Raw genomic sequence first — 20,197 nt, 5'->3', positions numbered from 1 at the left:
CATGCAGTGTCCTACACACCTTCCTTTGGGAGAGGAAGGTCCAGAGATAGGGATGAGCAATGACCCAGGTTGCTGCAACCACCTAAGGAGAGCTGAGCAGTGTCAATGCTCCACACTGGTGTCCTCCCTGCGCTGCATGTGGGTCGCCCTCGTTGGAGCAGCAACTCAATGCCCTCAGAGAAGCAAGTGAGGTCCTACATCACTAGCACAGGAAAGGAAATGGGATGACCATTCCTAGATGCTTGCTAGGGAAGTGGGGACTGGGATCCGTGCTATCCAAACAGGACCAGAGAGGTAAGGATGGGCCATATCCTGCCCTCTCACCTGGCAGCACCAGGAGAGTTGGTGTGGAGCCAGCAGGACTGGAATCCCAAGGAACATCCCAGGCTTCCAAAAGCAAACTGCTGGGACAAGACATGCAGCACAAAGGGTCCCCTTGTGTCTGTTTTGGAGGGTTTAGAGGTGGTGGAGGTGTGATGCTGGCGTTGCACCCAGCAGTATGGAAAAGGGCAGGGCCAGGAGCTGTGGTTTAATCCCACAGACATGACATGGGGTGCCCAGCTCTGACATGTCACCAGGAATCAACCCTTGGAGCCAAGGAGTCACTTTTTCCTTGCTGGAGATGCCGATACAAACAGGCACTGGCTGCTCTGAGACTGGGAGACAGGAGACCCTTGAGACCAGGGTGGAGAGAAGACACTATCTCCTGAAGCAAAAGCATCCAAAGAGAGATTTAGGCCATCTGAGTATGGGTATGGATCGTGTCTGGCTGTTGGTCAACTCTGAGTCTGCTCTGTCCATGTTCCTCCATTGCTTTAACCTCAACTTCTCAACAAGGAGAAGGGCCCAAGGTTTCCAGTTCCACGTCTTTTGCTCTTCCAAAGACATCAGAGATGCTTCAGAGGAAAAGGACAAGACTCTTTTCTTGGTGGTCTGAGGTCTCAGCCTATGCTGATAACCTTAACCTAGAGCCCATTCCAAGACAGGATTCATCTGCAAACCAGGGGCCCATGATTCTACCTTCTAGAGCTGCTCCGGGTCATTCCTTTGTAGAAGACTATGGCCAAGGGCAAGTGGCTTCCTTTGAGCTGTTTAATGGGGCTGTGCTGGGAGCAAGAACCTGAGGTTTAAAATGCAAACGTCACGTACAACACCTCTGTTTAACTGCGGGGGCTCCTCTTCCGTGGACTTCTCATGTGAGCCATCTGCAAGGGAAAAACATTGTCCTGTGAAATGCTGCAGGGCTGGGTGAAGATCTGCTCCCTCTTTGACTGAAAGCAGCTCTCTTCAGGGTGCTGTGAGTGGAGAGCAGCTTTGAATTCCCATCACCCAAAGCAAATGGGAGACATACTCCAAAAACCCTGTTATCCCCACTGTTAACAACAGCACAGCTCCAAGAAGGACATGGCCTTGTAGCTTCTGAAGGTAGGTGGCATGAAAACACCCCAGAGGTAGAGTATGAGGTGATGGAGATAGAGTCATAGAATCATGGAATGGTTTGTGTTTGAAGGGACCTTAAAACTCCTCCAGTCCCAACCCCCTGCCACGGGCAGGGACACCTTCCACTAGAGCAGGTTGCTCCAAGCCCCTGTGTCCAACCTGGCCTTGAACACTGCCAGGGATGGGGCAGCCACAGCTCCTCTGGGCACCCTGTGCCAGCACCTCAGCACCCTCACAGGGAAGAGCTTCTGCCTTAGATCCAACCTGAACTTCCCCTGTTTCAGTTTGAACCCATCACCCCTTGTCCTATCACTCCAGTCCCTGATGAAGAGTCCCTCTCTAGCATCCTCGTAGCCCCCTTCAGATAGTGGAAGCTGCTCTGAAGTCTCTGGTTATAAAGAAATCCAAAGACATTTCTCACCAAGCCAAGGACATGTCTCAGCTGCACCAAAAAAAACTAAGAGAGAGGAACATAAACTGAAGAAGGGAAGAGTTTGGAAAGAGCTCAGTCTGTGCCCATGGCCAGGAGACCACCACAACTTCGCAGCTTCATAGTAAAGAGTCATCCTGTGCTGTGACTTCACTGTCAGCAGGCAGTGAACCTGCCCATGTGTCTGTCTCATCTGGAGACATGGAGCTTGATGCTCTCCTCACTTTCCAGGGGTGAGTCAGGGGAAACAGCAGCAAACTCAAGAGTTTCTCCTCCATGGAGAGCTGTGGAAGTGACACTCAGCCGCGCTGCACTGGGGTCAAAGTGGGAGTTCCTTGACTGTCCTGGAAACGTCCATAGACGTTTCCACCACCTTCATTTGGTCTATGCAACCATCTCCATCCTGGTTGGAGGACTTTGCCTCCATGCAAGTCACATCTCTTTGCACAAAGTACCAGTGACAGGGCAAAGAGCTCAGCTCTAGCCGGTGTATGGGCTGCAGGGAGGCAGGACACAGCTAGGGGAAGGGAAGCATGCCAGGAAAGAACCGGGCCCTGGTGCAACCAAGACATAGGAACTGCTCTGATTTACAGCACAGGCTTCCCAAATCCTGCTAAAGTGGCTTCAAATGGCTCCTGCCAGCTGGTGGCAACCATCTGGGGTCTTCCAACCAGCACTTAGGAGCACCTCCTGGGCCTTTCGTTACCTTTGCAGACCTGGCAGCAGGAATCCGGCACAGTGAGGGGAGAGGAACACAACAGCTCTGGGCAGGTCACCAAGCCACAGTAGATCTGGCCTTCCTAGGAAGCAGGAGGAACAAAGAGCATCATCAGCATTATGAATAGATGGACAGGGCCGTATGTCCATGTGTTGGAGTGTCAGATCTATCCTAAATCAAAAGCCCCCCAATAGTCCGTCCTCAGATATCACCAATCATCTATCAGCTGATGAAAGCTGAAGATGTGTCCATGCAACCTCCATCCTATGGGGTGTAACATGGTGTGTGCTGTCCTCTCCTGGAATGGCTGGGCCACATGCTCATGAGTGGGGTGGTCTTCCCCAAGAAGGAGGCAGTGCCTTCCTCTCAGGCATCATTAGTGCTACCACATTGAAATGGCCACCACACACTTGTAAACACCCACCAGTTCAAAGAGGGACAAGAACCTTTTCTCTGATATCTCCCAGGACAGGGACCTGGAGGATACAGGTGGAAAGGGAGAGTGTGATGATGCTGAAGCCAGACCCAGCTCCACAGCTCTGCCCTTCCTCTTGGATTATTCAATAGAACCAGAGCCAAGCACACACAGACATTGGATCAAGAGCTATGGATGGATGTTCAGGTGTAGACCTTCTTCCACTGGCTTGGTGGTTAGTTTGGAAGACATCATTCCTGTAGTGATTCAAGCTGAAAACCACAGGTCAAGGCCAGTCTTGACCTTAGTACATCCCAATCCCACCTCAGTCAATGGATTTGCGCTTGTTTGCCACAGGGCCAAGGTTTTGCTGCTTTGCAGAAGGGTAAAATAGGATGTTCAGCAGCCCAGCAGCAGCCAGACCTCAACAGCAAGGTCCTCTTCTCCATGAACCACGTATCTGCAAGCTCTCAGTCAACCAAACCCAAGAGGTTAACCAAGGATACCCATAGAAAACCAAACCACAGCAGCTTCTTCTACTACCAGGAAGTCAAACTGCTGTGAAAGGGATGTGAAGAGGAAGAAGAAGGTTTGGTCAATGAGAGGATCTGGTAGAGGATGCTGCAACTCAAACCCTGCTTCTGCTTCAGGGACCATCATGGGGTCCAGACCTGCAGGGAGCAGGGTTTGGCCACACAGCCTCTTCCTTGCTTCTCCTGCTGAGCAGCAGCTCATGGCAAAGACCTGCTCCGGGCGGGAAAGAGCAAGTGTGATAAAAAGCAGGATTTATCCCGGCGGATCTGGTCTCTGGGAGGTCTCCGGGAGGTTTAGACCAGCTGTTCACGCAGCTGTTCCAGCAGCTGAGCACATCAGACACAGCCTCTGCAACGCTCCATCCCTGTATTTTCCTCTTTGTATCCAAGGCATTATCCTGCTGGGTAAACAGAGCCTGAGGGAGGCCCAGTGCCTCTGATAGGGACACGGAGCTCCTGGGGTGGTCGTAGATGGGATGGGATGGGATGGGATGGGATGGGATGGGATGGGATGGGAAAGCAGAGCCAAGTGGGCACACACAGTTGGATTCAAGGGCTCCTTCCCTATGTTTGTCCCAAGGTGGTGGGCTGGCATCCAGCTGAGGTCCATAGGAGAGGAACCAGCCCCAAAAGCTGTATGATTCCTACATCTAAGCTATTCCTTCTGCCACCTCCCTCCAAGGTGTGCACAAGCACCAAGGGCTCAGGCCGGCTTTACACATACTTTACTATCAAGCTGATGGTAACCACAGCGTGCGTGCTCTTGGCATGAGAGAGGGAGGTGATTTGGGCTTTCTCACTCCTCTTTCTTTCCTGGCCAAGCTTAGGCCAATTACTTGCTGGAAGCGAAGCACAGACCAGTGGAGCCTGGTCCCATCCAAAGGCTCTGTATGATGCGTGGTGAAAGCCGTGTCTGCAACCCCCTGTTATGGCAGAGGCTTGCAGCCAGCATGAGCAGTTCCTCCCAGCATCCAAGCCCAGCATCGGCACTTTCAATCCCCCTTCCTTGCTCCCTCTCCAGGAGGAGGAGCTGCTCCATTTATCTGCTGACACTCAGCTCCTGGCAGGCACAGCCCCACGCTCCACACACCTTCCTCAGAGCTGCTGGCCAGGCTGCCAGCTCCCAAGGCAGCCCTGTCAGGACTTGGTTTTGATGAGGTTTCACAGGTTCCCAGTCTGTGGAAGAGCGCTGGGCAGAGCGGAGCCAGGTCCTGTCTCATGTCAACGCTGGAGCCTCATGGAGAAGGAACATCCCTCCAGTGCTGGCAAGGGGCACTCCATGCACGCTGAGGAGCACTCAGCATCCTGGCCACCATCGCAGCCCTCAGGTAGGGCAAGCAGGACCACTGAGGACATGCAATGGTCCTGCAAAGTCATTGCAATTAGGTGTAACAGGCAGATGCTTCTTGCAGATGCTTCCTGTAGACAGCCTGGAAAACACATGCACGGCCCTTCTCCAGGGCACAGCTCTGCACACAATGGCCCAAAGGCTGGTGAACACACTGCAGGGGTTTCCAGATGAGACCATCTTCTGGTGGTCAAGCACATCTCAGCTCTGAGTTCAGCTTCCACTTAAATCCAAGCAAACAGGATGAAGATCAATGGTTGGTGCCTGCTCATTGTCATCTCTGCTAGGCTCCAGTGCCCCTGTCCCGCTGGTTGGGGCTGTGTTGGTGGTGAGCTCCATCCATCCAGCACAGGAGCTGGCTGCTGGTGGCATCATGAGATCCAGGCACTCAACAGCAGTTGGGAAACACCAAATCCTTTCTGGAGCTCGGCTCAATCCCACCAGCTCAACATCCCAGGAACTTCCAAAGCCAAAGAGCTGGCACCTTGTCTTTGTGTTGCCTTGCAAGCACGCTGAGCTCTCCCAGCTACAAACTCCATCTGCTTTATAGCTAGAACACATGTGGAAAGAGTCCTGGTTGTCCTCTCTGCTGTCCATCTGCCATAGGTTGCCTCAGTGGGGCAGGTGGGATAGCTGGATGCTCCATGGATAGCCCCAGAACACTGGTCCTCACAGCAGGCAAATGCACCCACTGGTGTGCTCAGTGGGGACAGGGCTGTCCCCTGCCCACCCCAAGGACCCCCAGAACTGGCCTGTGGGATCTCCAGTGAATAACCCACCCTTGGAGCAGCTTGTTCTTGCTGTTCCCACTGGAGGAGATCCCGGCAAGCGCTTTGTGCTCCAGGGCTAGTGGACATTTGCAGCATATCCTGCTTGGGGTCAAGGCCAGATAAAGCACTGGGCAGACAGAGAAGCACCCATCTCTGTGGAGGTCCTTAGTTGCTGGGCAGGGAAGACCCAGCACTATTTCAGAGGAAGCTCAACCTCCTGCACTGACAACCTGACCCTGATGACAAACCATCCCACCATGGATGCACCCAATGGTCCTCAAGAGGTTTGTGCCCTGGTGGGACACTGCTGGGGTGCAGGAGCAGACCCCGATCCCCCCCTGCCTCCCCTGGGCTCGCTGGTAGCTTACAGAGCAGCTGCATTGCACACACTGGTTTGGCTGGCGGCTGGGGAACAACTCGCTGGTGGTGAACATCTCCCCTTGCTGGTAGGTTGTCCCATTGTACTGGCAGGACTTGATGGGTGCCCGCAGGCCAGAAGGGGAATGTGGCTCTGGAAAACAACATGAGGAAGCAACAGGATGAGAGCCGGGCATTGGTGTTGCATGGATGCTCAGCAACTTCCCCACCAACCCAAGACAAAGAGACAAGGACCTATTGACACACCATGAAGAAGTGGCCAGGGTTTTGTATGGCCATAAATCTTTTGGAGAATGGGGCTGCCCTGACCCTGCTGAGCTCAGCACGGAGGTGAAACCTGGAAGGTTTTGACAGGCTGAGAACATTGGGGCTGTTCAGCCTGGAGAAGAGAAGCTGCGTGGAGACCTCAGAGCAGCTTCCAGTGTCTGAAGGGGGCTACAAGGATGCTGGAGAGGGACCTTCATCAGGGACTGGAGTGATAGGGCAAGGGGTGATGGGTTCAAACTGAAACAGGGGAAGTTCAGGTTGGATCTAAGGCAGAAGCTCTTCCCTGTGAGGGTGCTGAGGCGCTGGCACAGACTTTTCCCAGAGAAGCTGTGGCTGCCCCATCCCTGGCAGTGTTCAAGGCCAGGTTGGACACAGGGACTTGGAGCAACCTGCTCCAGTGGAAGGTGTCCCTGTCCGTGGCAGGGGGTTGGAACTGGATGAGCTTTCTGGATGAGCTTTAAGGTCCTTCCAACCCAAGCCAGCCTAGGATTCTTGGATTCTATGACTCCATGACTACAGTTGATATATGCCCTGCAGGACCATGGCCACCTTGTCACCCTCTCCCCATGGGATGTCCACCTACCAAGGCACCGTGGGCAGCACTGCTGGGGGTCTGTGACAGAGCTGGCACACTGCAGAGCTGGGCACTGGATCCGGTAGCACCTAATGTTGGCATTCTGGAGAGAGACAGAGAAGGTTCATTCAGCTACAAGTTCACCCCTGCAAGAGGAGGGAGATGTTGGATGATGGCCACATTATCACAGCAGATTGTGCTGGTGTAGCTCACCCAGGCAAGGACGTCTCCATCCCCAGGTCAAACCCAGCCAAGGACATCTCCATCCCTGGGTCAAACCCAGCCAGCTCATGGTTTCATCATCAAAGACCACCCATGGTCCCACAGCAACCCTGAGCCCACAGCCCACCGATGCTACTGAGATAGCTCCCTCATAAGGTCAACCCACCACCTCCATGGGGACAGGAGGCTTTTTCAAAAGGAAAGAGATTAATCCAATGTCCGTATGAGACTGGAAATGTCAAATGAGGCACCAGAACTGATCTGTTTTAAAGCTGCCAAGTCAATGTCCCATCGCAGCAGCATCCCCACCACCACGCATAGACCTCGGCGGGACGTGCCTCGGAGCAGCTGCAGCGGATGCAGTACATCAGCCCCTGTGGCTCCAGGTAGGGGTGCCAGCTCTCACCCGGGCTGTACTTCTTGCCGTTGAAGTCACAGAACACATCCGGCCCTGAAAGAAAACCAGGAGAAGCTACATGAGAGAATGGGATGGTCTTTGGGACAGCTCTCCTCCCTCCTGATGAGAAGAGATGGGACAGCATCTGAAGTGGGCTACAAGGATGATGAAGAGAGACTCTTCATCAGGGACTGTAGCGATTACAATGAGGGTGGTAAAACACTGGCACAGGTTGCCCAGAGAGGTGGTGAATGCCCCATCCCTGGAGATATGTAAGACCAGGCTGGATGTGGCTCTGGGCAATCTGATCTAGGTGAAGATGTCCTGCTCATTGCAGGGGGGTTGGACTAGATGAGTTTTGGGAGTCACTTCCAATCCGAACTATTCTGTGATTCTATGATTCTATAACCCTTTGGCAGGACGAGGCCAGCCTGCAGCAGGACCTGTGCAACAAACTGTGCTCACAATGCCCACCAAAACCCACAGGGCTTTGGCCAGGAAGCCCAACTCAGCCATCCTTAATGTTCACATCAAAAAGCATCACTGGTCCTGCAGGACCAAGCTCCGACCTCAATTGGACATGCAGGAATCCAGACCCCATAACTCCCACCTCAGCCCAGCTCCTGCTCTTCTGTGATGTGTTCCCAAGCCCTGAGCAGCCAGGGGGGACATTCCAGGCCTTAAGCTCTTCCATGAATGTGTGTGTTATTGGTGGTTTCAGTGCTCAAAGCCCCACTAAAAGCTGAAGGTGATTTAAGGGGTTATGTCATAGAGGGGATTTGAGGTAGTTTGGGCGATGACGTTGCTCGAAGGTAGTGGGGATATTTACACTCCCTGAAGCATTTATGGGTCTTTTAAAACCTTGTGGTGCCCTGGGGATGCAGGGAGAGGGGAAAGGGCTGTTTTCCAAGGCATGGGGCCCAGCTCCTGCTGCCCACTACTTGAATTCAGGCAAGCTGTTGGGTGCTGATCCTGTTATGCTGCTAGAAGGACTCCTCAACGGATAGCGGAGGGTCCCCACAATGAACTCAGTGGCATTCGCCACCCCAATGATGCTACAACCATCACCGAATCATTAAGGTTGGAAGGAACCTCGGGAGATCACCCCCCCTGCCAATTCAGGGCTACACAGAGCAGGTCACACAGGAACGTGTCCATGGTGGGGTTTGAATGTCTCCAGAGAGGCAGACTCCACAACCCCCTGGGCAGCCTGTTCCAGTGCTCTGACACCCCTCAACATAAAGAAGTTGTTCCCCATGTTGAGGTGAAGCTTCTTGTGGTTTAGTTTATGGCCATTCCATGCTCTGCTCTGTCACCTGGAGCAAAGAAGTGGTTTAGAGAGCCTGGCCAGTGCTGTCCCACCTTCCCAAAGCTGGAGATGCCACCTACTTGATGCATTTCTCCTACCACCAAGGGAAAACCCATGCTAAAATGCTGCAGTGGGTTGACATCCCTCCTCCAGCTCCTGACCATAGAATCACAGACTGGTTTGTGTTGGAAGGGACCTTAAAGCTCAACCAGTTCCAACCCCTGCCACAGGCAGGGACACCTTCCACTAGAGCAGGTTGCTCCAAGCCCCTGTGTCCAACCTGGCCTTGAACACTGCCAGGGATGGGGCAGCCACAGCTTCTCTGGGAAAAGTCTGTGCCAGCACCTCAGCACCCTCACAGGGAAGAGCTTCTGCCTCAGAGCTCATCTCAATCTCCCCTCTGGCAGGTTAAAGCCATTCCCCTTGGCCTGTCCCTCCAGGCCCTTGTCCAAAGCCCCTCTCCAGGTTTCCTGGAGCCCCTTGGAGCTGCTCTAAGGTCTCCCCTTCAGGAGCCTTCTCTTCTCCAGGCTGAACAAGCCCAACTCAGGACAGACCCAAGCAATGCTCTACCATGGCCAGACCCTGTGGCTGTCATGCAGGGCAGCCCTACAGGTCTACAATGATCCTTATGGTCCCCTTTCAACTCAATCCCTACAAGTCTGACAGCAGCCCTGAGCTCCTCATTGAGTTGATGGCTTCAAGCACTTGATTCACCAAGTTGTAGCTTCAGAGGAGGTGGCCACCAGCTGCCCAGACCACCTAGTCCAAGCACAGCACTGTGCAGCCACGTTGCATCTGCAGAGGTGGAGATTTGCATTAGTTTTGGGGTGGGTGCCACCACAGGGACAGGCAGAAGCATTTTCCTTTCTTTCCCCTACTCAGAATCACAGAATCATTAGGGTTGGAAGGGACCTCTGGAGACCATCTAGTCCAACCCCCCTGCCAAGGCAGGGCCATCAGGTCTTTACCCTGTACCCACAGCTTGCTCCAAACCTCTTCACAAGTCAGCAAACCCATATTCCCAGCCGCGTAGGACACGTGCTTACAGCAAACCACACAAGAACAGGGACAGTGTGGCTGGAAACTGCAGAAACCCAGAGAAGACAGGAAAAAAATCCACAAAACTAAAGAAAAAATAGAAGAAATCATCATTTCTCATAGCAAAAGGGTGAGAAAATGACTTCATTTTTCCCTGCTTGCAGCATCCTTGTGAATTAGACTGTGGGTGAAGAAATGAAGTTGCCTCCGTGCGCCGCGGCCCCGCTCGGCTTGCAGGCTCCCATGCCAGTTGGCTGCTTCCTCCAAGCATTTAATCACAAGTGGAGCCCTGGTTTGGGTCCAGCCCTCGAAAGCAGCTTGATTCATGTCTGCAGAGGGCCTGATGGTCACATGAAAGCTGCCTGGCAACCACGGGCAGCAGCAGACACTTGTCCGCGTCTCAGTAGCGCGATGCCGTGGCTCTGGCCAGAGGCAGCAGCGTGTTTGGGGATGGACGCATGGATGGATGGAGGAGGTTTAAAAGCTCTGGATCATTTTTTCCCATGCCAGGTTTAATAATTTCATTCTCCGAGGTCAAACTTTGGAGATCTTCCCACTCCACTCGGAGTGAAAAGCCATTTGCGGCAGCAAATTGCTCCCGTGCCGCTCAGTCGCCTCATTTATTGCGTCTTCAGCAGCAGCAGGCTCACAAAAGTCACCTTGTTTCACTTCCCCTTCGCCAGAGAGGGCTCTCAAGCTGCAGAGGGTTTGCAAAGCTGCAGGACCAAACAAGCCAGGTGAAGCCATCTCCTTGTTTTCCTTCCCTAGGGAAGGAGAAGACAGGGGCCAGCCTGGTCCATGCCAACGTGGAGACTCAACCAGAGCTTGCTGATTGCAAGACAGAGGCTCCATGCTTTGAGGTGGCCTTGAGAGACCGGGAAGCAGGAGCAGAGGTGGAAAGGGGTGAGTTGCCCACTGCAAATGTGTCCAAAAACAGGCCCCATCTAACGAGTTTCTTCTCAAATACAAGAATCATAGAATCCCAGACTGGTTTGGGTTGAACGGACCTCCAGTTAAAGCTCATCCAGTTCCAACCCCCTGCCACGAGCAGGGACACCTTCCACCAGACCAGGTTGCTCCAAGCCCCATCCAAGAAGCCCCTGATACAAGACCCTGCTCTTCAGAGTACCATTAGGGGTTGTATGAACCAGGAGAACCAACTGTAAGCCATGGAAATGATTCCTCTGCTATCCAACAGCAAGTCCTGTGGTCTCAGGCTCAGAGGAATGGTGGAAGATGCTGTGGAGAGCAACTCCTCCACATGGGAGCTGCTCTGCCTTGCCCACCCTGAAGGGCTCTGCTGGGGACATGATGGAACCACCTCAGTCCAGCTGTCCCCAGGCATTTGGCAAAGCCCATGTTGGTACCAGCCAACACCATGCTGGAGAGTGCACCCACAGCAAGAGTCTGGTCACCCCAGTCAATGCTTGAGGCTATGGCCAGGCCCTGGTTTACTTTGATTATCATTAATTGTCATTATTTATCATCATTTTGGGTGGCAAGGTGGGTGTGTAATATGGGATGGAAAGTACAATAGGGAGAGCAGGGCAAGAGAGGGCTTTCACCAAGAAAAGGGTCACACCAGGGGACAAGAAGCAGCAATCAGTTTGCACCAAAGCCTGGAAGGTTTAGGATAGGAATTGTGGGAAGCTCTCCAGCTACCAGGAGAGTGAAACCCCAGAAGAGGCTACCATGGAGGCTCTGAGACACTCTATGAACCCACTGGAGCAGCATCTTCAGAAGATGGTCTACAGACACCAATCTCAGTGACATTCAGTTCGTCATCACCAGGATGTCCTGTTCAGTTTGTTCTGCACTGCATTCAGTGACTGCAGACATCTCTCACACCATGAGAATGACCCTGACATACTTTAGGATGTATCTCAACAGCTTCATACAAAACAGCACCAACAAAATGCCATCTACGCCTTCATAACCTGATCTACATCCAGTGAGAGCCCATGAAATGAGGGGAGATGAGCAAGACCCTACAGCCTCTTTCTTGAACCACCAAATTGACTGACGTTGGTCAGAGCACCACCAGACCTCTCCTGATCTTACATTCAGGCCAGTCTGCCCATGAGACCTGTTCCTTGAAGCTCTACCACAACACTGGCACAACCCATTTGCACCAGATCCCTGCTTCTTTCCACATTCACAGTGCACAAGGATGTCCCCATGGGTTTCCCAATGTGGTGTGGCTTGTCCCACCACCTAACCGCGGCTGAATCAGGGATCAAAACCAGTCAGATGGTCTCCTGCACCAATCCTGAGCGTGGCAGCAGGAACCCAGGTGAGGTGTTAAACCTGCACACGTGATGGCTACTGAAACACCATGTTCTGCTCTCAAATCCTCCTTTGGCTCAGGATCATCCATGCTCACTTCATCTCCCCCTGGATACAGGGACTGATGCTCAATGAAGTCAAGCCACATACACACATGCACATGCAAGACCTGACTTACACCGGAGCTCCTCTGTAGAATGTATCACAGAATGATAGAATGCTTTGGGATGAAGGGACCTTAAAGCTCCTCCAGCTCCAACCCCTGCCACAGGCAGGGACACCTTCCACTAGAGCAGGTTGCTCCAGACCCCCAGCACATGCTACTATGCTACAGGACACTGAGGAGTCCCCAGAGGGGAGTCCCTGCTGCAGGTAAAGCCTTGACCCATGGCTAGAGAAGGACTAGTGCACCTGCAAGACCCCAAAGTGCAGAACATGAAGGCACTGACCTCTCTCCATTTGCTCACCTACAGCAGGAAGCCTCCACCAGCCCCGTGCCTCAGTTTCCCTAACAAGGACTTTCACTTCAGGTACTAAAGTGGCTCCAGTAAGGATGCTACCGAAATGTCCCACAAGTGTCACCCCGTTTCTCCTCTGTTTCATCCCTGGTGTGGGGAGTCTCTGAAGGAGGTGATTCTGCCCCTCCATTCTGCAGGGTAGACCCCACTTGGAGCACTGTGTGCAGTTCTGGTGTCCCCAACACAAGAGGGACGTAGAGCTGCTGGAGCGAGGCCAGAGGAGGCCCCGGAGCTGCTGCGAGGGCTGGAGCAGCTCTGCTCTGGAGCCAGGCTGAGAGAGCTGGGCTGGGGCAGCCTGGAGAAGAGAAGGCTCCTGAAGGGGAGCCCTTAGAGCAGCTCCAGTGCCTAAAGGGGCTCCAGGAAACCTGGAGAGGGGCTTTGGACAAGGGATGGAGGGACAGGCCAAGGGGAATGGCTTTAACCTGCCAGAGGGGAGATTGAGATGAGCTCTGAGGCAGAAGCTCTTCCCTGGGAGGGTGCTGAGGCGCTGGCACAGACTTTTCCCAGAGAAGCTGTGGCTGCCCCATCCCTGGCAGTGTTCAAGGCCAGGTTGGACACAGGGGCTTGGAGCAACCTGCTCTAGTGGAAGGTGTCCCTGCCCGTGGCAGGGGGTTGGAACTGGATGAGCTTTAAGGTCCTTTCCAAGCCAAACCACTCTGTGAGTCTGTGCATGTCAGACAGTCCCCCCGCAGCTCCCCTGCATCGAGTTGGACACGTCTGAGCAATGCTCCTGGCCCCAAAGAGCCTTTGTGGAGGTGACATACCTGCTGGGCAGCACCACGCCAGGCAAGGGAAGGTGTGTTTAAGCAAAGTAGTTTGTAGGTTTTAAAAGCAGCCATAAATAAAGTGCAAGAAGCAGCATCTGGAACAGAAAGTCCAGGCACTCCCATGACAGCCCTGTGTTTATGGAGGGCTTAAAGTGCAACCTCAGCTGAGAAGGGACTGCTTAAAACACACCGAGCCCTTGACATGTGGCATCCTAATGGCTCTGCTCTCATCCAGACCACTTCCCACACACTTGTCTCGCTCAGTCCTGGCCTGGGAATTCGTTCTCAGCACTTTGGGAGCCTGGAAAACTGCAGCTGAGCCTCATGAAGCATCCCTGAGCTCCCCAGGGTGGAGGAACCAAGTGAAGTGCACCCAGAGCAACCTCAGAGGCTCTGTGAGCAGCAGACAGGGCCCTGTTTCACCCTTCCCCAGGGGATTCTCAGTTGTCTAAAGCGGGATGTGCAGCCCTCATCCCTCCTTTACCGTTGCCACAGGTAGGATTTGCTTTTCATCCCACTCCTTCCCCTCTTGGACCATCCACTTTCTCATCATGCCAGATCCAAACTCATAGGACAGACAGACACGAACCCCCTTTTCTCCAGGAACCACTTTAGAACCGAAACGAAACAGCAACTTCCCAAGCTCCTGGAGAACACCACTGCCCCATGCTCTCCAGAGGTGCTGGGCTTTAAATGCTTCCAGCCAAAACATCATTGCACCCAGCTATTGCTGCTGAATCACTGGGCACGTTCAGCCCAGTAACCTGTGCCTCTGATAGTCTCTCAGCTGAGAGTATAAATCCCCTAAAATAGCCTGTTTCTGTGGGCAAATTCCTCCTTTCTGACTTGCCTTCGAGCCCGAGTGTTTCTGCTCCTCACTTATTTTTAGCCACGACACTGGAGGTCTCTTGGCTGATGAGGCTGCTCAGAGCTAATTTGTTCTTGTCTTCATCCTCCCTGAGTGCTCAGCCTGGAGATAAATGTGAGGCGACGAGTGGTAGAGGTGGATGGAGGAGGAAAGTCCATAGTCTGATGAGGGGCTCATCACCAAGAGCCCTCTACCCTCAGTCATGGGGCTCCTGGAGCCCCCAGCACTGTGGGATATACTCTCAGCACAGCCAAAGTGATGCGAAGAGGTGATCCCCGACTCCCCTGCTCCAATTCTGCCCCTGTCCCGTGGCCCCCAGCCCTTTATCACCATCATAAGTCATGCAAAAGGACCCAAACACTTCTTCCCGAAGCAAACAAACCCCCATCCATCATGGTTTATGTGCGGTGTAGGGGCTCTGCTTCCATCAGCAAAGCAAAGACCTCACCTAAGCACCTATTTCAACCTCCTGGCAATGTCTCTATCCTCCTCCTAGCCCGGGTATCACAGATAACACAGCCCTGGCAGAGTCACGGGCTTAGCCCAATATCCCTAGTGCAAGAAACGATGCTAAACGCTGAGCTCAGTGGCATTCAAGGAGCCCAGGGAAGGGAAAGTAGCCAAACTCACCCAAATTTTGCTCTCTGGAGCTCTGCACAGCCCCATCCATCCTCCTGCCTTCCCCTCTGGACACTCCACCACCAGGACAAGCAAATCCAGTGCTCACAGTTTGGGTCAGTGCTCCAGGAGGATGGTTATTTGCCGAGTGCCTAATGCCCTGCTGGCAGCAGGCAGGTCATCAATCACCCTAATGCAGCCACCGACAGGCTCCGCTGGGATTAAAGAGGAGAATACATGGAGGGACCTGATGGGTGCTGCTCTGGTTTGCTCAGGTGGCTTTGCGATGTTGTAGGGGTGCCCAGTGGGTCCCAGTGCTTTACCCAAGTCAAACCCACCTCCTGGCCCCAATTAACACCTCCAGCACCCTCCAAGCTGCTGAACAGCCCTGGCCAAGTCCTTCAAGGCTTTTTGTACAAGGAAGTGCTGTAAGAATCCCTTCCCCATCCCAAATTTTACCTGTCCCAGTTGTCAGCTGGGAGCAGAAGCTGGTGAGAACAAGGGGTGGGCAAGGGATGGACACGGAGATGGGTAGGGGATGGATATGGAAACAGGCAAGGGATAGACATGGAGACAGGCAGGAGATGGACATGGAGATGAACATGGGATGGACATGGAGATGGGTAAGGGATGGATGTGGAGATGGGCAAGGGATGGACAAGGAGAAAAGCCCCAGCTTTTGTTTGGGGAGGTCATTTCCCCAAATTTCCCATGTCCCTGTCCACCCTTGGAAGATTGATGGACCCATGTGGGAGCTCTGCAGGGGAAGAGCTGCATCTCGATCCCCTGCCCTGCACCTTTTCTAGCCCATGGGAAGGTCCCAGACCTTCAGCACATCCCTGCCAGCCCCTGCAACCCCCAGCACCCTCACCAGCACCCAGCAGTGTGCTCGGGTAGTGGGGACACCATCGTGTCCCCAACACTGCAGGATGGGGCACCTGGCTTGCTGCGCAGTGTGTGTCCCGGGCCATGCCCGCAAAGCCCCCCGGCATAGTCCCGGGGACCTCGGCGATGGGGAAACTGAGGCACGGAGGGACCCGTGAAGGGGAGCGGTGGGGGGGACTTACGAGCTCGGGCTCGGCTCTCGGAGCCGAGCAGGAGCAGCAGGCACCGGAGGAGGAAGGCGAGAGGTCCTGCCCCGGGAAGCATCGCGGCGATCGGCGCCCAGCGGCTTCGTCCCGGTGCCCGGGGGTGCCTCGGTCCCGGTGCCCGGAGGTGCCGCTGCCCGATGTCCCGCTGCTGGTCCCGGTGCTGGTCCCGGTGCGGTGCCTGGTGATGTCTCGGTCTCGGTGCCGTGGGGTTTCGCTCCCGCTGTCGGTGCCCGGCGGTGCCGCGGTCTCGGTCCCGGTGTCGGGTGCCTGGTGCCGGTGGTGCCGATTCCCGGGGATACCGGGAGTGACAGTGCCAGGGGTACAAAGATGATGGTTCCCGGGGATGCCGGTGCCGGGGGTGCCGATTCCCGGGGGTACAGAGATACCGGTGCCGGGGGTGTCAGTGCCGGGGGTGCCGAGATGCCGGTGCCCGGAGGTACCGGGAGAGCCGGTGCCCGACGGGTCTCGTCTTGCTCCGATCAAAGGCGCCTCCTTTAGGGAGAGCCGAGGAGTTTGTTTGTTGGTATTAAAGGCGGAGATGGGGCGGGGGGGGAAGGGGGCCTCGGGGGGGGGGGTTGTTGGGTTTTGGATTTTTTTATTATTATTATTATTTTCCCAGTTTTTTGGGTGTTTTAGGAAATTCCTCGTTGGCGGGAGGCGGAGGGAGGGCGGGCGCGGAGCGGGTGCGGGAGCCGCAGCTTTAACCCCGTCCTCTCTGCGGCCCGGCCGGGGAGGGGGAACCTGGGGGGCTGGAGCCGTCCTGGGGGGCTGCGAGCCGGGAGGGGACTCTAATGGGATAAATCAGCCCCCCTAAAGCCCCGCTGCCCCCCTTCTGCCTGTTAAACATCACCTGGACGCGGCTTGGAGATGCTTGAGCCCCCAGGGAGAGGTTTGAGCCCCTCCAGGAGGTGCTTTAAGCCTCCCGGGAGAGGTTTATACCTCCACACCAGGGCTGAGCCCATGCAGATGCACTTACCCCATCCCCTGGCCTGGCACAGCCCTGAGCATCCCCAGCTCCAAGGAGGGCAAAGCAGAAATCAGGGCTTCAGCCTCTCCTCCCAGGGCTCTGCTTTGCCACTGAGGTCCCTCAGTGCCCTGACTCCCTTCCCAGTAAAGCCCAGTTCCCTTCCCAGTGCCATGGCTGGGACTCTGCCCTCCTGGGACATTGGGTGCAGTGGGCTGCCCCGTACCCACAGGGGTTTTAGTGAGATAAAGCAGTTGAACCCGTTCTCCCCACCAGCTGCTTTACACCCCTCCAGCTGCAAAAAGCCACCTTAGATGACCAGCATAGCCCTGCCTGCAGGACCTCCAAGCCATGATCCCAAATCGTCCTCGAGCAGAGTGAAGCACGGCACTCGCTTCTCGGCCATCCTTCATCTCCACAGCATGGAGCTGCTGGGCATGAAACACCATCAGTTGGAAAGTCATCCCTGGAGAAGTCACCTCCATGTTGCTCCTGTTCCCATTGCTCCCCAAATCCTGCATGAAGTGGTCCAGCCCTGGCTGCCAGCCCTGCTCTGCCTGTCCATGGGGCTCAGCTCTCCACTCTCTCTCATGGAGAAGATGGGCAGCACTGGATCCTCCCTGAGCAGCCGTGTCCGCTGCACAGCACTGCTTCCCATGGCCAGAATAACCCAGAGCCACCAGTTCATGATGGAGGTGGGTTCCTGCAGCTTCCTTAGACACCCAAAGCCAGGTTTTGTGTGGGTTTCACCTTCACAACTCACCCTTCCAGCGGCACTTAGAGCAAGACACCTTATCAGCAGAAGACATATGTGTTTTAACACAGTGTTGAACACCTTCATGCCCATCTTCCCCATCAGACAGGCTTGGACGGAGGTTCCAGACCTTGCAGGCTTCTCCTTTGCAAGTGGCTTAATCTCTGCACCATGGGGTCTTCTCTCTTCTGCTCATCTCCTTCAGCTTCCTCACACAACTGACTGGAGAGAGGCCATCATCACTGTGATCCCTTTGGCACCAGGTGACCAAGATCTCCTCCATCAGCCAAGTTATTTCTTTTCCTACATTAAATCAAGCTGGGGATTGGGTTTTCCAGGGTTTGAGATCTTTATGCCTAATGCCAACCCACTTAGAGTGGCACCAAGCCACCAGTCTGCCAACAGCTCCAAGGTGCCCCCAAGCCCCTAATCCTGGTCACAGCAGCCATGTACCCCATTTGGCTCAGAGAGGAAAGCAGCCAAGGGGAATTTATGCAGCAAAACTCCTTCTTTCCATCCATATCTCCTTTCTGCCTGTCTCTAGACCTGTCCCAGGAGCCAAACACATCCCCCTGTACCAAAGCACGTCTGCAGGTGGTTCCTGGAGCTGGATATGATGGAAAACTCTTTTGTAGTAAGAAACCTGGTTTGATAACACTTTAAATCACCAGCTTTGTTGTTTTCTCTTTAAGCTGCTGAGCACAAGAAGCCAAGATGTGTTTCTGCACCCACCTTTAGGGGCGAAGGTGGCCACCACCAAACCACAGCTAGCAAAAGGAGACAAGACCTCATCCCACCTCGACTCTTGCGCAAGGGGATATCTGTGATCCTCAAAGAGCACATCCCTGTGTGCAGAGCAGGAGATGGGGCTGGGATCATCACAGGTCTGCTCCAAAAATACTTGTACCACTTATGTACCTTAGGTACCAATAGGTGCCTCCCCTGCGAATTGAGAGCATGATTCTGCTGCAGGACCAGTTCGCTGCAGGGGAATGTAGGATCCCGTAACCCAGAGCTGCTCCACACATCGTCTGGCACCTACTGTCTGCAGAAACCATAAGCAGTGCCCTCACTGCTGCAACCCAGGGCCAATCAAAGCGATCTTGAAGTGACCACACACCTTCAAAACAAACAGCAGAGCGGGGTTTGAAGAGAAGGTGGCAACAAGAACCCCTCCTTGTGCTGGGCTGCACCCCCAGAGCGTGAGCAGCAGGTCAGGGAGGGGATCCTGCCCCTCTGCTGCGCTCTGGGGAGACCTCCCCTGCAGTCCTGATCCAGCTCTGGGGCAACAGCACAAGAGGGACGTGGAGCTGCTGGAGCGAGGCCAGAGGAGGCCCCGGAGCTGCTGCGAGGGCTGGAGCAGCTCTGCTCTGGAGCCAGGCTGAGAGAGCTGGGCTGGGGCAGCCTGGAGAAGAGAAGGCTCCTGAAGGGGAGCCCTTAGAGCAGCTCCAGTGCCTAAAGGGGCTCCAGGAAACCTAGAGATGGACCCTTCATCAGGGACTGGAGTGATAGGAAAAGGGATGATGGGTTCAAACTGAAACAGGGGAAGTTCAGGTTGGATCTAAGGCAGAAGCTCTTCCTTGTGAGGGCGCTGAGGCGCTGGCATAGACTTTTCCCAGAGAAGCTGTGGCTGCCCCATCCCTGGCAGTGTTCAAGGCCAGGTTGGACACAGGGGCTTGGAGCAACCTGCTCTAGTGGAAGGTGTCCCTGCCTGGGGCAGGGGCTTGGAGCTGGATGAGCTTCAAGGTCCCTTCATCCCAAACCTCTCTGGAATTCTATGATTCTATGATCAAACATCAGGGGTGCTGGGCTGCAGACTTCCAGGGAAAGGTATGGAAAGCAGCTCCTCCAGCCTGCAGCCTGGCCAGGTCATGATCCTGCCACCAGGTCCTCATGGGGAGGGATGTTTTTGGAGCCCAAGTTGTTTATTCAGGAGTTTGTATGAGAATCTCAGTTTTCACCTGAAAAAAACTCAAAATAACCCAAAAGGCATCGTCTTATGCTCTCAATTGCCCAACAAACACGAAGGGCTTTGACCCAAAGGCTCAGGAACCAGAAGGCAAATAAAAAGCACCCAAGTTTTCCTATTTTCAAGCCAATCCCATGGTTTTTAGAGTCTGATTCATGGTGGCAGATGGATTGATGTTGGCAGTATGAAACTGTCAGACAGATTCCTTCACAGATGAAGATAAAGAGCCCTGGTTTTGCCAAAGGGTGAATGTATTCCTTATGAGACCCAACAGAGATGTAACACAGCACCTTGCTCCTGACAAGGCTGGTCTTTAACTCCTGGGTCTGCACTTAGGACATGGCTGGACTTTCCCATCAGTTTTAGCCCTGATGTGGGGCCAGGAGCTACAGTCCTGACTTCAGCTGGTGCTGTTAGAGCAGAGACACAAAATACCTTCATTGACTGGGCTTCATGTCTCCATTTTTCTAAGCACTTTCATAACCTGCCCACAGAGCTATGCTACAAATGGGCTTTTCAAGTC

The 20,197-nt window shown here is 54.2% G+C and overlaps 1 protein-coding gene across 1 annotated transcript in view; it reads right to left on the bottom strand.

Annotated features, from left to right (window-relative positions):
* The window catches only part of CHRDL2 (chordin like 2), a 35,651-nt gene that overhangs the window by 11,847 nt on the left and 3,607 nt on the right, over nucleotides 1–20,197 (bottom strand). Inside the window, exons 2-8 of the mRNA XM_030477588.1 lie at nucleotides 16,311–16,479; nucleotides 15,964–16,254; nucleotides 7,434–7,546; nucleotides 6,883–6,976; nucleotides 6,023–6,165; nucleotides 2,577–2,670; nucleotides 1,150–1,205 (exon numbers count right to left, since the gene is read on the bottom strand). Coding sequence (XP_030333448.1) covers nucleotides 1,150–1,205; nucleotides 2,577–2,670; nucleotides 6,023–6,165; nucleotides 6,883–6,976; nucleotides 7,434–7,546; nucleotides 15,964–16,254; nucleotides 16,311–16,479 — 960 coding nt within the window. The remainder of the gene's footprint in view (nucleotides 1–1,149; nucleotides 1,206–2,576; nucleotides 2,671–6,022; nucleotides 6,166–6,882; nucleotides 6,977–7,433; nucleotides 7,547–15,963; nucleotides 16,255–16,310; nucleotides 16,480–20,197) is intronic.

Source organism: Strigops habroptila, chromosome 2 (genome assembly GCF_004027225.2).
Source record: "Strigops habroptila isolate Jane chromosome 2, bStrHab1.2.pri, whole genome shotgun sequence".
In the NCBI taxonomy this organism is placed as follows: domain Eukaryota; kingdom Metazoa; phylum Chordata; class Aves; order Psittaciformes; family Psittacidae; genus Strigops; species Strigops habroptila.
This window is presented reverse-complemented; position numbering and strand designations above follow the sequence as displayed.